Below are 14,005 nucleotides of genomic sequence, written 5' to 3' on the forward strand. Positions count from 1 at the left end.
GCCAAAAGATTCCCTGTCCAGGTGCTGTGTCTTGCGTGCATTCTCCCATCACCACCAGCACCGTTTGCTCGTTAGTTGCTTCTTTCGTAAATTACTCAAGACCCACCTATATCGCCAGGCATGGAGGAACTGAGACACCTCCCCCAGGCTTTTATATTTTATGTTTGGTATGTATGTGTTGTTGGGTTTTAAATGATGGGGTTTTATATGTTTTTTTCTCTTTTAATATTAGATTTGTTCCACTGTAACATTGTTTTTATTATTGCTGTGAGCCGCCCCAAGTCTTCGGAGAGGGGCGGCATACATACAAATCTAATAAATTATTATTATTATTCTGCACCCGGATAGAAGTTTGACTGTCAGCTCCGATTTGGTTGCTTCTGCTGGGCGGGAATGGCTAAGGCACTGCAGGTGTTGCTGCTGCCCTCGCTGCCACTGCCTACGGAAGCCCCGGCCAAGCCCCCTGCAGGGCAAGCTCAACTGAGGGCAGGGAGCACTGGCCATGGCCAGGCTGGCTGAGCTGTGTCTGTTGGAGCGGTCCTCGGCGTGATCGCCTGATGTCTCACTGCCGGGTGCCTGTGAGGCTCCCCTCCCTAGAAAGAGCCCGGTTCAATCGCCGTCCCAAGATGGAGAGGCTTCCCGGGTATGCTGGCGGCTGCTCCGGTCAGTCAGTGCTTAGGTAGGAGGACTGCGGGAAGATTGAAGTGGAGAGGAGCAGGAGGGAAGGGAGGCGTGCAATGATCACCTTCATAGAGCAGTGTTTCCCAACCTTGGCAACTTGAAGATATCTGGACTTCAACTCCCAGAATTCCCCAGCCAGCATTTGCTGGCTGGGGAATTCTGGGAGTTGAAGTCCAGATATCTTCAAGTTGCCAAGGTTGGGAAACAATGTCATAGACCCTTGGCTGGAATTTGGGAACCCCAGAGCCAGAGTTTGGGGGAGAAAAAGAAGGACTTCTGCTGCTTTCCTTGAATGCAGCCAAAAGCAGAAGTATTTCTTTCTTTCTCTCTCTCTCTCTCTCCCCGAAACTCCAGCTCTGAGGCATCCAAACCCCAGCCAGGGCAGCCGCCGCACTGTGAGTGTGCTTCCAGCTCTATGGTGACGCCTGGAGTTGGAACTAGCCAGACTCCAGTAAGATGCTCTGCCTCTGCGAGTGTTTTGAAATGTTCTCCTATCTGCAGGATCGATGCTCACTTCCTCTTCCTTGCAGGTAGGAATGTATTTCAAATTGCCATAGGCAAAGCCCAGAAGATCCAAGCAAGTCCCGCGGAGTGGGCGTCCACCCACCTCTCAATTGCTTTCTCTCTCTCTTTCTCTCCTCTATGAATGCGATGCCCAGATAGGACATGCAACTCACGGGCATAGCTCACCCAGCCTCACCTGCCACCCTAAATTGCACCCCACTGTGAGATGCACGTCCCTACCTAACACTTGCAGCTGTGTTGAGTTCCTTGACGTTGCAGCCTTGCACAAAACTACCCTCCATTCGCAAATGAAGCTCCATTAGTGCGGGTGGGGGATGTTTGTGTGCTACTTGGACCAATGGAACTGAGTACTCCTGCCACTCACCTTCCTCTTACTTTGATTCTAGTGCACTATGTGAATATCGGCGTGTTTTCCCCATGCATGCACACTTGCTATTCATGCACACATGCGAGCATCCTTTTGCTATACGGGTGCCCACGCCAGCCTGAGATTTCAGCAATTTTTTGCACCCAGGTATGTATGGAAGCAAAAAATCATAAAAATCTCATGCGTGTGAGCATGCCCTCGTGAGATTTTGCTTCCGTGCATGCACAGGAAGCAAAAAAAGGGAAAAAATTCAGTAAAATAGATGGTGCATGGAACAGCCTGACAAAGATGGTACCGGAGCCATCGTGAGCAAATTATGCAATTGGCGGGCTGCTCCCAGAATGGCCTGCATAGGTAGGAACCCAACACTGCTCTCCCCCCCCCCCCCCCCCAGCGCTGTGCTGCCAAGCTGGAAAGATTGGGAACTACTGGCTTAACCAGAAAATCAAACTAGCTCTCAAAATTCTGACTATCTTCTAAGTCAGGGGTGGGTGATTGTTGTGGAGGGCCAAATGTAACCTGACTTGAAAAATTCATCATTATCAACTCCTCACGTTGTTCCAAGAGAGAGGCAAGTATTGCACAGGAGTAGAAAAGCACTTCCTCTCCTTGTCCTACTGAGGCCAACACCTGATTAAAGGAGTACACAGCAATTGTGTAGAGCTGACTTAACTTGGCTGCTTCTTCTGTCTTCTGCAGGGTGCTTACCTATACAGTATTTGATTTCTAATTGCCAACTTAGGCTTGGGGGACATAACTGACCCTTAGCTGTTTCATTTTATGTATGGTTTAATTGGATGGTATGACTGTTTTATATTGGGTTTTTATAATTGTTTTTAATATTATATTTGTGCTTTGTATTTTGTTGTGTGCGGTATACAAGTCTAATAAATAATAATAAATAATAATAATAACTGTCCTCACATTGGCCTCCTGGGTACAGCCAAAGGACCGATGTGGCCCAGAGGCCATAAAATGCCTGAGTTTTCTCTAAGTGATTTTTGAACTAGGATTCAGATCATGCAGAATGCAGCTGCGAGAGCAGTCATGGGCTTCCCTAGGTATGCCCATGTCACACCAACACTCCGCAGTCTGCATTGGTTGCCGATCAATTTCCGGTCACAATTCAAAGTGTTGGTTATGACCTTTAAAGCCCTTCATGGCATCGGACCAGAATATCTCCGAGACCGCCTTCTGCCGCACGAATCCCAGCGACCGATTAGGTCCCACAGAGTGGGCCTTCTCCGGGTCCCGTCAACTAAACAATGTCGGATGGTGGGCCCCAGGGGAAGAGCCTTCTCTGTGGCGGCACCGACTCTCTGGAACCAGCTCCCCCCAGAGATTAGAACTGCCCCTACCCTCCTCGCCTTTCGCAAACTCCTTAAAACCCACCTTTGTCGTCAGGCATGGGGGAACTGAGATATCTCCCCCGGGCCTATACAATTTATGTATGGTATGCTTGTGTGTATGTTTGTTTAATAATGGGTTTTTAAAATATTTTATATTGTAAATTATTAGATTTGTTACGAACTGTTTTTATTGTATTGTGCGCCGCCCCGAGTCTGCGGAGAGGGGCGGCATACAAATCTAATAAATAAATAAATAAATAAAATTCTTCAATAGAGAAAACCCATTAAAATTATGTAGCAGCACAAAAAAGGCAACTGGAAAAGTTTCCTGAGATCAAGGCACACTACAAACTCTTCCGTAGAAAAGAACAGAAACTTCATATGAAAAGGCTCTTATTACTTTTCCATCATCTTGATCTAGAGAAGAACTTTCTACAGTATCAGAAGAGCAGATCATAACAGAGCTCTGAAGAATAGTCTTCCTCACATGATTTCTATCTGCTGGAATGTAAAGGGGTTTTGCTCCCTAATCTAATGAGCAGGAATCTCCAATGGATAACTTTAAAGGGAGTGATTTCCAAAACTTGGGTCTGTCAATTCTCCCTGTTAGCTACCTAGCTACAGCTCAGGAACAGGCTGAAAAAAATCCTTCCAGGGGCAATTGAGGCAGCAATTTCATATGTATGATCATTAACTAGAGTAGAAAAATTGCCTGTGATAAGAGAAGGGGCAAAGCAAAAGAAAACAGATCTCTTCATTTCTTAGCACAAGTAAGGATTTCAGTTTGTTTGGGTTTGAATACCACCTAATGCCAAGGTGGCGCAGCAGGTAGAGTGCTGTACTGCAGGCCACTGAAGCTGACTGTAGATCTGTAAGTCAGCGGTTCAAATCTCATCCCCGGCTCAAGGTTGACTCAGCCTTCCATCCTTCCGAGGGGGGTAAAATGAGGACCCGGATTGTGGGGGCAATAGGCTGGCTCTGTCAAAAAGTGCTATTGCTAACATGTTGTAATCCGCCCTAAGGAGAAGGGTGGCATTAAAAAAAATCTAATTAAATAAATGAATGAATGAATAATGTCACTGACCCATCAGCCTGGAGAATATAAAGATGCTGCTGGGCTCTAAATAAAAATGATTTCCTTTTCCAAGTGTGAAGCTGCCTCCCACCTTGAAATAGTTACTGAGGGCTAGTAAGGTGTTGCCTAGGAACCTACTAATAAGTATAAAATAGGCGTTGATTGCTTACCTGAACGCCTCTTCTCGTACGGTGAGCGGGTACAGCAGTCACATGGGTTGCTCATGTCCAATCCGGTGGAACTGAGCCTAGTGTTAAAAAAGCTTGCTGGATCCGCCCCTTCCCCAGAATTCGCGAATCCATAGACTAGGCTCAGCTGTGAAGCTCTGTAGTGTTCAACTCTCATTGTTAGAGGAAGAAAGGTTATAGGAAGGTAAAGAAGACACATACAAGGGCGGGAAGTGACTGCTGTACCCGCTCACCGTACGAGAAGAGGCGTTCAGGTAAGCAATCAACGCCTATTCTCCGTACTGAAGGAGCGGGTCCAGCAGTCACATGGGACATACCCAATAGATGGTCCCTAGGGTGGGGTTAGATTGCTATCGTGTGAGATAACGGATTGGAGTACCCTTCTGCCGAAGGCAGCGTCCGCTGAAGCGTAAGAGTCAATCTTGTAGTGCCTGATGAAGGAATTTGGCGAGGCCCAAGTGGCTGCTTTGCAGACCTCCTCCAACGGGGCTTGAGTCGCCCAAGCGGCCGAGGTGGCTGCGCTCCTGGTGGAATGCGCTGTGATGTTCCTTGGAACTGAGAGGGAGGCCGACTCGTAGGCCTTAGATATAGTCCCTCTGATCCAACGGCCTATTACTGTTGAAGACACTTTGGCACCCATGACTCTGGGGTGATAGGCTATAAAAAGTGCTTCTGACCTCCGAAAGGGTCCTGTGCGTTGGATATAGATTCTCAGCGCTCTAATGAGATCCAGGGTGTGCCATCTAATTGCCAAGGGATGGTCTCGTTGGAGGCAGAAGGAAGGTAGGACAATATCCTGAGTTCTGTGGAACATGGAACTGACCTTGGGTAAGAAGGTGGGGTCCAGTCGCAAGACTACCTTGTCCTGATGAAATTGACAAAGGTCCTGCCTGATTGAGAGGGCAGCCAGCTCCGAAATGCGTCGGGCAGAGGTAATAGCCACCAGGAATGCTACTTTAAAGGATAGGTACCTGAGGGACGCCGATTTTAGGGGTTCGTATGGTGCCTGCGTGAGGGAATGGAGAACCCGTGGCAAATCCCAGGATGGATACCTGTGGACCTTGGAAGGTCTGAGGTTGGCTAAGCCCTTGAGGAATTCCTGAACTTCTGGAAAGGAGCGGAGAGGCTGTCTGCGGGGCCCCGCTAGGACAGAGGAAATGGCCGCCAGATGACGCCGGAGGGTGCTGGTGGAAAGTCCCTGATGGAAACCTTGCATAAGGAAGGAAATGATTCTGTGTATGGGGATGCACAGGGGAGAGAGGCCTTCCTGTAGACACCACTGGTGAAACTTGGACCACGTGTGGTCGTAGATTCGATTGGTCGAACCCCTTCTGGCCTTTAAAATGACCTCCACTGTATCGGGGTCGTGGCCACGCAGTTCTAAGTCTCTCCTGATAACAGCCAGGCGGTGAGGTGGAACCACTCCGGGTCTGGATGGAATGAGGCCCCCTGCCGCAGCATATCCCCCGAAACGGGGAGTCGCCAAGGGTCCTGGACGGACAACTGTTGGAGATCCGCGAACCAGGGCCGGCGGGGCCAATGAGGGGCGATTAGGATTACTCGGGCCCTCTCGGTGAGGACCTTGTGAATCACGTCCGGGAGAATTGGAATTGGAGGGAATGCGTAAAGTAGGCCTGGAGGCCATGGGCTCCGGAGGGCATTGATTGCTTCCGCTCCCGGGGATGGAAATCTGGAAAAAAAGCGAGGGAGTTGGGCGTTCGCATTGGTCGCGAAGAGATCCAGAACTGGTAGGCCGAATCTGAGGCTGATTTGATGGAACAGGTCTTGATGGAGGTTCCACTCTCCTGGGTCTATCGTTGCTCGAGATAGCCAATCCGCCTGGACGTTGAGGCTCCCCGAGATGTGGTCGGCTAGGAGCGACCGAAGATGTTTTTCCGCCCAAAGGCCTAACTTGAGGGCCTCCCTCATGAGGGCCTTGGATCTCGTGCCCCCCTGTCTGCAGATATGGCTTTTTGTGGCAATGTTGTCGGTGAGAATGAGAACGTGCCGGTTGGGAATGCGAGGAGAGAAATGCTTCAGAGCCAGGGAAACGGCTCTTAACTCTAGCCAATTGATTGGCTTGGACGCTTCCTCCGGGGACCACGTGCCCTGGGCTATCATCCCCTGGGCGTGGGCGCCCCATCCCGATAGACTGGCATCTGTGGTGATGACAAATTGATCCGGGCACCTGAACGGGGATCCTTTGTCCATGGCCGGAGACTTCCACCACTTGAAGGATCTGCGAACAATTGGTGGGATGACAATGCGACGACTTGAGTTGCTGTGCCCCGATCTCTGAATGGGTAATAGGAGCCACTGTAGTTCCCTAGCATGAAGGCGAGCCCAGGGAATGATGCCTATGCATGACACCATCTTCCCCAAAAGGGAAGACAGGGTTACTATGGATACTGAAGGTTGAGATAAAATGCAAGAAATTAACTCCCCTATACTGAATTTTCTCTCAGGAGAGAGAAAGACCTGGGAGGATTCTGAATTAATAACGGATCCCAGGTGTAAGATGGATGTGGAAGGTTGGAGATGACTTTTGTCAAAGTTGATGGAAAATCCATGGTCCTGAAGAACTGACATGGTGACAGAAAGGTCTGTTTTCACTTTCTCTAGGGAGTTCCCATGAATCAAAATATCATCAAGATAACATAAAATGTGAATGGGAGACGCCCGGATATAGGCCGCCAGGGACCCCAAGAGCTTTGTAAAGACCCGAGGGGCCGAGGAAAGGCCAAATGGCATCGCCCTATACTGGAAATGCCTGCCCTGAAAGGAGAAACGTAAAAATTTTCTGTGGCATTTGGCTATAGGAATGTGGAGGTAGGCCTCAGTGAGGTCTAAAGAGACCATGAAATCTCCCGGGTGGATGGCGGCCAAAATGGATGATAAGGAGTGCATCTTAAACTTCCTATATTTGATGAATAGGTTCAGCTTCTTTAAATCCAAAATAGCTCTCCAACCTCCGGAGGATTTTGGAACCATAAATAGGGTGGAATAAAAACCTAGACCCTTCTGACCGGGGGGAACCGGTTGAATGGCTCTGATGGACAATAAGTGGGAAATGGCCTCCTCCATACGGTTACAATCTGAGGAGGACCTGGGAGAAGGGCAGGAAATAAAACGTTTCGGGGGGGGGAGAAGTAAATTCTAAAAGAAGGCCTGTTTGAACAGTGTCAATGACCCAGGGGTCCTTGGAGGTGAGACGCCAATTAGAGGCGAAATGGGCTAGGCGACCACCTATGGGAATCGAGGAAAAACTACCATCTAGGTTTTTTTGAAGCCCTGTTAGAGGACGCTCCCCTTTGGAAGCGAAAACCTCTGCCCCTGGAGTTCCTACCTTGGGAACGAAAGCGGGGGGAATACTGACCTGGAGATCTCTGATAGGAAGCCGCTTGATCTTGCTGACGCCCTGGGCGACGAAAGGACTGCGTTTTGGTAGCCTTTTTGGTGGTTGGACCCAATACTTTCTTCTTGTCCGTGGTTTCCGTGAGGAGTGGATCCAGAAGATCCCCGAAAAGAAGGTCGCGCTTTAAGGGTCCCAGAGATAACTGCCACTTCTGACGTACTCCTGCTTGCCAAGGGCGAAGCCATAGGAGTCTTCTTGCCGTTGTAGAAGCTGCAATAGACTTAGCAGAAAATCTAGTAGATTGTAAAGTGGCATCAGCCACGTACTGAGCAGCTGCAAAGACCTTGTTGAAGTCTTGTTGACCTCTCAAGTCATCGGGAGGAATATGCTGTTGAAGTTGGCGAAGCCACAGAAGCATGGCTCTGGAGAAAAAGGAAGCCGCTGCAGAACTTTTGATGGCCCAGGAATCTGCGGTGAATCCTCTTTTGAGCATTTGTTCAATCCGCTTGTCCTCTGGGCGGAGGACTTCCTCTGCTTCGCCTGGCACAGCAGCCGCCGAGTGAAGGATCTTGACAGGTTCATCCGGTTTAGGAAAGGATAGGAGCTCCTCATAGGAAGAGGAGAGTTTGTACAACTTTTTGTCCTTGGTTGAGGGATTAAGCCCAGAGGCTGGGAAATCCCACTGCTTAAGTAAGGCATCTTTAAACAATTTAGGCATAGGAATTACCTCGTTATCCTCCTGTTCCTCTGTGAAGTAAGGTAAATTCTCCTCCGGGGGATCAGTGGATGTGGAGGCCTGTTTCTCCTGGGCCGCCAATCCCGTAGAAATTCTAGCTTTGAGGAGGAGAGATTTGAACAATTGAGAAGGAAAAATAGTAATTGGAGAAGGAACCTTTATTTGGGATTCCTCATCATCTGAGAGGCCTTGAAAGGGATCCTCATCCTCCTCCATATCCTCATATTCGTCCTGAGAGGAATCTGATTCATCCTGAATAGGAGCTCTAACCGCTGGGGAAGAACCCAAGGGGCGGGAGGGACGAGGAGGTGGAGGAGGTAAGGGAAGCGCATTGATGGTAGAGAGTTTAGCATCAATGGCCTTGGATAACACAGAAAAAATAGATTGGAATTCAGGAGGTAAACTAGAAATATCAGCAGGAATGGCAGAAGAATCCCTGAAGGCCTGGGAGGATCCTGGCTGGGGGGAATCTTCAATAATATCTGGTTCCTCTGGACCTATTCCCCATAGGTTAGGTTGGGGTCTGTCTAGGTTTGGCTCATCCAGAGATAACACAGTGACCCCAGAAGAAGGCAGATTAGAAGCCTCTGGGGGGTCATGACTACTGAGTACTTGGGCCTGTACTTTCAAACGCTTTGCTGATTTGTCATGGATTTTTTGTAGGGCTAGAATGTTGAACGAGCTATCACAATACAACCGCAGGATATGCGAACTGAGCGAATTCTGGGGAAGGGGCGGATCCAGCAAGCTTTTTTAACACTAGGCTCAGTTCCACCGGATTGGACATGAGCAACCCATGTGACTGCTGGACCCGCTCCTTCAGTACGGAGAATAGAATTTAGCAGGGAATGAGATTTTCATTTAAAAGCACGGTGAGATGTAACATTAATTATGCAGCTCTTTTATTCTTGTTAATACATGACAAGCAATAGCTTGTTGCCTTTTCCTTTGAAGGTTACTCCTCTCTCTCAATCCTGGCCTTAGAGGAGAGACAGATAACATAGGCAAGCACAGCATTATGCTGATGCCCCAATCCTGTTTTTGCAACTTAAAATATGTCTATGGCTCAGCTCGCACAGTTCTCTTCAGATAGTACTTTCCAAGAACACAACCACACTTTCTCCAAACTAAATACTACAAAGTCCCAGTGTCTCTCTTTCCTTCCCTCCCCCCCATTAAGTATTATTTACTGGGTGCTTTGAATGCTGTCTCAGATATTGGGAACTCAAGATCATTGTTGATGTGCCGTTTCTTTAAAATAAAAAAACTGTCATGAAATCTCACCTGGATTTTTGAGAGGAGGGCTATTATATCCAATAGTGGAAAGCTCTATATCTCTCCAAATAGCTTGCGAGATTCCACAGAAATGGTTAGCATTAAATCAATCTTTTCAGTGCATTACTTTTAAGGATAATTTTTGGTACATTCTTCATAATTGGAAAAATCCCTACTCTGAGAATTGCGTTGTTTGTCAGTGACTTTCCAAACAAAATCCAAGGCACTGGTTACTATCTACTTCTGGTAACTGCACAGTTAAGCAATGTGGTCATTAGGCAAGACATTAGATGACCTCATCACCCAGCACTCCACATTGCCATTCACTGAATCCCAACATTGTTAGGCACTCAACAGCAGCAACAGAGCTTAAATAGAGACCCAGCTACCTGTCTCAATCTCCAGCCTCAACATAAGCCACAGCACAGTCAAGAGTGTTGCCTCAGGTTTTGTGCCATAGCCAATCACCTAAATGCCACAACATAAAGCCCCTGCCAAACTGCATTTCATAGACCTTTCCATGCTCAAATGACCTTACTCCTCCTCTTTTTCCTGCTGCAGAGGAAGTTGCACCTGATCTTACTGTTATGTGAGGAAGCTATTGGATATTCCAGGCTCCCCTCACCCCCCAAAAAGAGGTTTCTGCCATTCTTCTCATAGAGGTAGTCCTCAGTTTATGATAACAAAATCTCTGTTGTTAAGTGAAACATTTGTTCAATGAGCTCTGCCTCATTTGACAATCTTTCTTGCCACAGTTGTTAAATGAATCATTACAGTTATTAAGTTAGTAACACAATTGTTAAGTAAATCTGGCTCCCCGTTGATTTTACTTATCAGAAGGTTTCCAAAGAAACCTGGGACGTGGCAATCATGATAAATATGAACCAGCTACCAAGCATATATGTATTGTGATCACGTGACCATTGCAATTTTGCATCAGCGTAAATGTGAAAATCAGCCGTAAGTCACTTTTTCAATTTTGTTATAACAGAGCGGTCCCTAAACAAACTGTTGTAAGTTGAAAACTAGCAGTAATGCACTCTGCTTTGGAAATTTTTCATAAAGCTTCAGAGGCTTTCTGAAAGGTTGTGAGAATGGGACATACTAATTGGAGAACAATACCAGTGGCCTCAGCAGAAAGGACTGGAACAGCCAATAGCAGCCTGACATGAGGCAAGGATAGATGCCACTGGTCAATGGTAGGCAACTATGATCAACTGGAGGTGGCAGGGCCTGCAGAGTGCAGGGTGGCAATTTTGCATTGTAACACTTGGAAGCTTGAGGCAAGGATGGTGCTGAGACTAAAATAGCAACCTGGGGACAATTGTTAAAACCACTGGGCCTCTACTTTCCCCCTCTACTCCTGTGAGGAATGCCAGGCTGTCAAAAGGGCAGAGATGTTGGGATGAGGAGGGGAGGATAGGCAGAGGGGAGTTGAAGAGCCCCTGCATTCAGTGTTACGAAGCACCCAAATTTTGACCATATAACTAAGGGACCATTGCAACAGTCATAACTTCAGACACCAGGTGTAAATTAATTCATTCAGTGCTGCTGTTAACTTTGAACAGTTGCTGAATGAATAGTCATAATTCAAGAACTATCAGTAAAGCTATTTAATGACACAAGGCAAGTTTATTTGAAGGACTACCTCTCTTCCATGATATCTGCATATCCAGTAACATCAGGCAGAACTGATATGCTACGGATTCTATACAATGTTATCCAGAAGAACCCAAGAAACATATGACTTCTCTGTCATGGTACTTGTCTGGCCCAGCACCCCACTGGAAGCCCCACTCTAGAAAGTATTAAGAACAGAGATCTTTATCCAGGCTCTGGTATTAGCTGATTATTGACCCCAATCAAACAGTTGTGAAATATTTATAATGTGTGACTAGCACCATCCAAGGATATCTAGGCACAATTAAGAATACTGGCTGGGATTGGTAGTTCAACACAATTAGGGGGTGCTAGGGTGGGGAGATGTGTACCCAGAGAATCAGTAGCTACCCCAATTTTAGTTTAGTAGCAGTAACAGCACTCACTGTGAATTGTTAATTTAAACTGCCCTCCAAAAATGCTCTGTAGGCAGACATTTCCATTTGTTTTTATCAGCTATTTAAAATAGCTAAGAAATGGCTCTGGACTGCTTCAAAAAGAATTCTTCCTTGGCAAAAGTCAACATGTTTGATCATATTGTCACTTTAGAATGAAAAGAGAGCCACTCATGGGCAGGTTTTGCTATCTTCTTCCAAATACATTTGGAAGTCAACATATGCTAATATAATGCCGCCCCGAGTCTACGGAGAGGGGCGGCATACAAATCTAATTAATAATAATAATAATAATAATAATAATAATAATAATAATAATAATAATAATAATATATAGCATCAAAATCAGCTCAGAATTCCATTATGGATATTATGCACAGTCAATCAAGGAAGGTCATTACAATTACCTCTTCACTGTCTTCATCTGGATTCATCTTCAGAGCACCAACATCCACAACACGCCAGCTGCAACAATTGGGTCAAAAAAGAAGAGTCAGTAGGGAAAACACACCCATTGCCACCTAGATCCAATAGCAAAGTAAATTCTGCTTTGGCTTTTACTCCGTGGAGCTTATGGAGAGATTTTCATTGACTGATCAAAGCAAATCAAGAACTTAAGCTGACGATTGAGCTTAATCTGTTTTGGGGAAATTCGGAGCCATAGTAGAGTCTGACTCTTATGATGTCATTTCAGACTATCTGTTCTTCAAAACCTCAGTACCACAAAAAATTTCCTTTGATTTTCAAGCTCACGTTTTCAAACACTTCCCCCTTTCTAGGTAAAGCAAGTAAGCTTCAAACATCTTTCTTTTAGAGATCTCACAAATGTTCTTAGCTGTCATATCTCAATCTTCCGTTTTAACATGCAGTGGCATAATTTCAAATCAGACATACCAGCTCACATCAACTCATTCCTTCAAGCCTCTGTATGCACTAGGCTGCAATTTCAATCTCCCTTTGCAAAATTTCTTGTGATTTGCCGTTAAAAATATATATCTTTATTTGGAGCATGTGTGAGCATTATGCCTGTTGATTCCTATATAACATATTCTATTAATTGCAATAATAACAATAAACATATGTTGCTTTTGCAAGGATCAGATGGAAGTCTGGTGGAGTAACATGAGTGAGGATGATGAAACAGATCCAAGGGACACAGCCAGAGATAGATAGCTATTCATCTTCACTATGTAATGTTATAGAGCCACTAAAAGAGACTACTGTTGCCATGACAGCATGAAAAAACCCACAAAGGGATGGGAAATACTTCATATTCGCTTTCCATAATTATCACACCCTTGCTCTAATTCAGCTGATTTTTTTCCTCCTGTAATTTTTAACCAAGCAGTAGAAATCATTTAAATTGGGACTGACGCACTGATCTTTTAAATTAAAAGCATGATGAGCTGTGACTCTTCCTCGAAAAGTACAGAACCAGGTCCCTGCAGTCACATGACTATGATTTATCATGCTTTTGCTGGAAACAGGTTATTTACTTTTGGTTTTCAGGGGGGAAAAACCCTGCCGATAGTAAAACACAGGTTTATTCTGCTAAGGATTATGGTGAACACTTTATAACCACTGCACTTCCCCCAAAGGGGTGGGGGATGGGGTTCCCTAGTCATGTGACCCATTTTAACAACTCTCGTGGCTTACAGAAAAAATGTGGTTTTAATGTCAGTCAAAGCCACAGCTAAGACCTAGCATTTCTCCTTTCCATCTACAGTGTTCCCTCGCTTTTCGCAGGGAGACCGCCCGCGAAAGTCGAATTTCCGCGAAGTAGAGATGCGGAAGTAAATACACCATTTTTGGCTATGAACAGTATCACAAGCCTTCCCTTAACACTTTAAACCCCTAAATTGCAATTTTCCATTCCCTTAGCAACCATTCAGATTATTACACACCATGTTTATTTATTAAAGTTTATTAAAAAAAATATTTATTAAAGGCAGACGAAAGATGTCATCGGGTGGGAAAAACTGTGGTATAGGGAAAAAACCCGCAAAGTATTTTTTAATTAATATTTTTGAAAAACCGTGGTATAGACTTTTCGCGAAGTTCGAACCCGTGAAAATTAAGGGAATACTGTATAATATTCTTAAAATCTATTAGACCTAATGAAACTTCTCTCTCAATAGAAATATGGCTTCTGTGTTGGGAAAACAAAGCGTAAGGAACATACTAACTAAATTTCCCTTTCCTGGAAAATCCTTTACCTTCCCAAATTTGATTAGACGCTTGTTCTGGAATATATCTAGTAAATACAAATTTAGCCTGATCTTAAGAGTTGTTCTGGTTCTAGATATGTGAGAGAGAAATGGTGATCTTCAAGATATTATTTAACTTGCTTCAAGTATTTTTTTATTACTGGGCATGCTAGCAGCTGAAAAATATAGATCA

General features: G+C 45.6%; 1 protein-coding gene across 4 annotated transcripts in view; it reads right to left on the bottom strand.

The window, feature by feature from the left end:
• Window positions 1-14,005, bottom strand: part of KANSL1 (KAT8 regulatory NSL complex subunit 1) — a 195,926-nt gene that overhangs the window by 17,404 nt on the left and 164,517 nt on the right. For all 4 annotated transcript variants that reach the window (XM_070729030.1, XM_070729033.1, XM_070729029.1 and 1 more), the window contains one exon: window positions 12,013-12,070. In XM_070729030.1, coding sequence (XP_070585131.1) covers window positions 12,013-12,070 — 58 coding nt within the window. The remainder of the gene's footprint in view (window positions 1-12,012; window positions 12,071-14,005) is intronic.

The sequence above is a fragment of the Erythrolamprus reginae genome, chromosome Z, assembly GCF_031021105.1.
Source record: "Erythrolamprus reginae isolate rEryReg1 chromosome Z, rEryReg1.hap1, whole genome shotgun sequence".
Taxonomy (NCBI): Eukaryota; Metazoa; Chordata; class Lepidosauria; order Squamata; family Dipsadidae; genus Erythrolamprus; species Erythrolamprus reginae.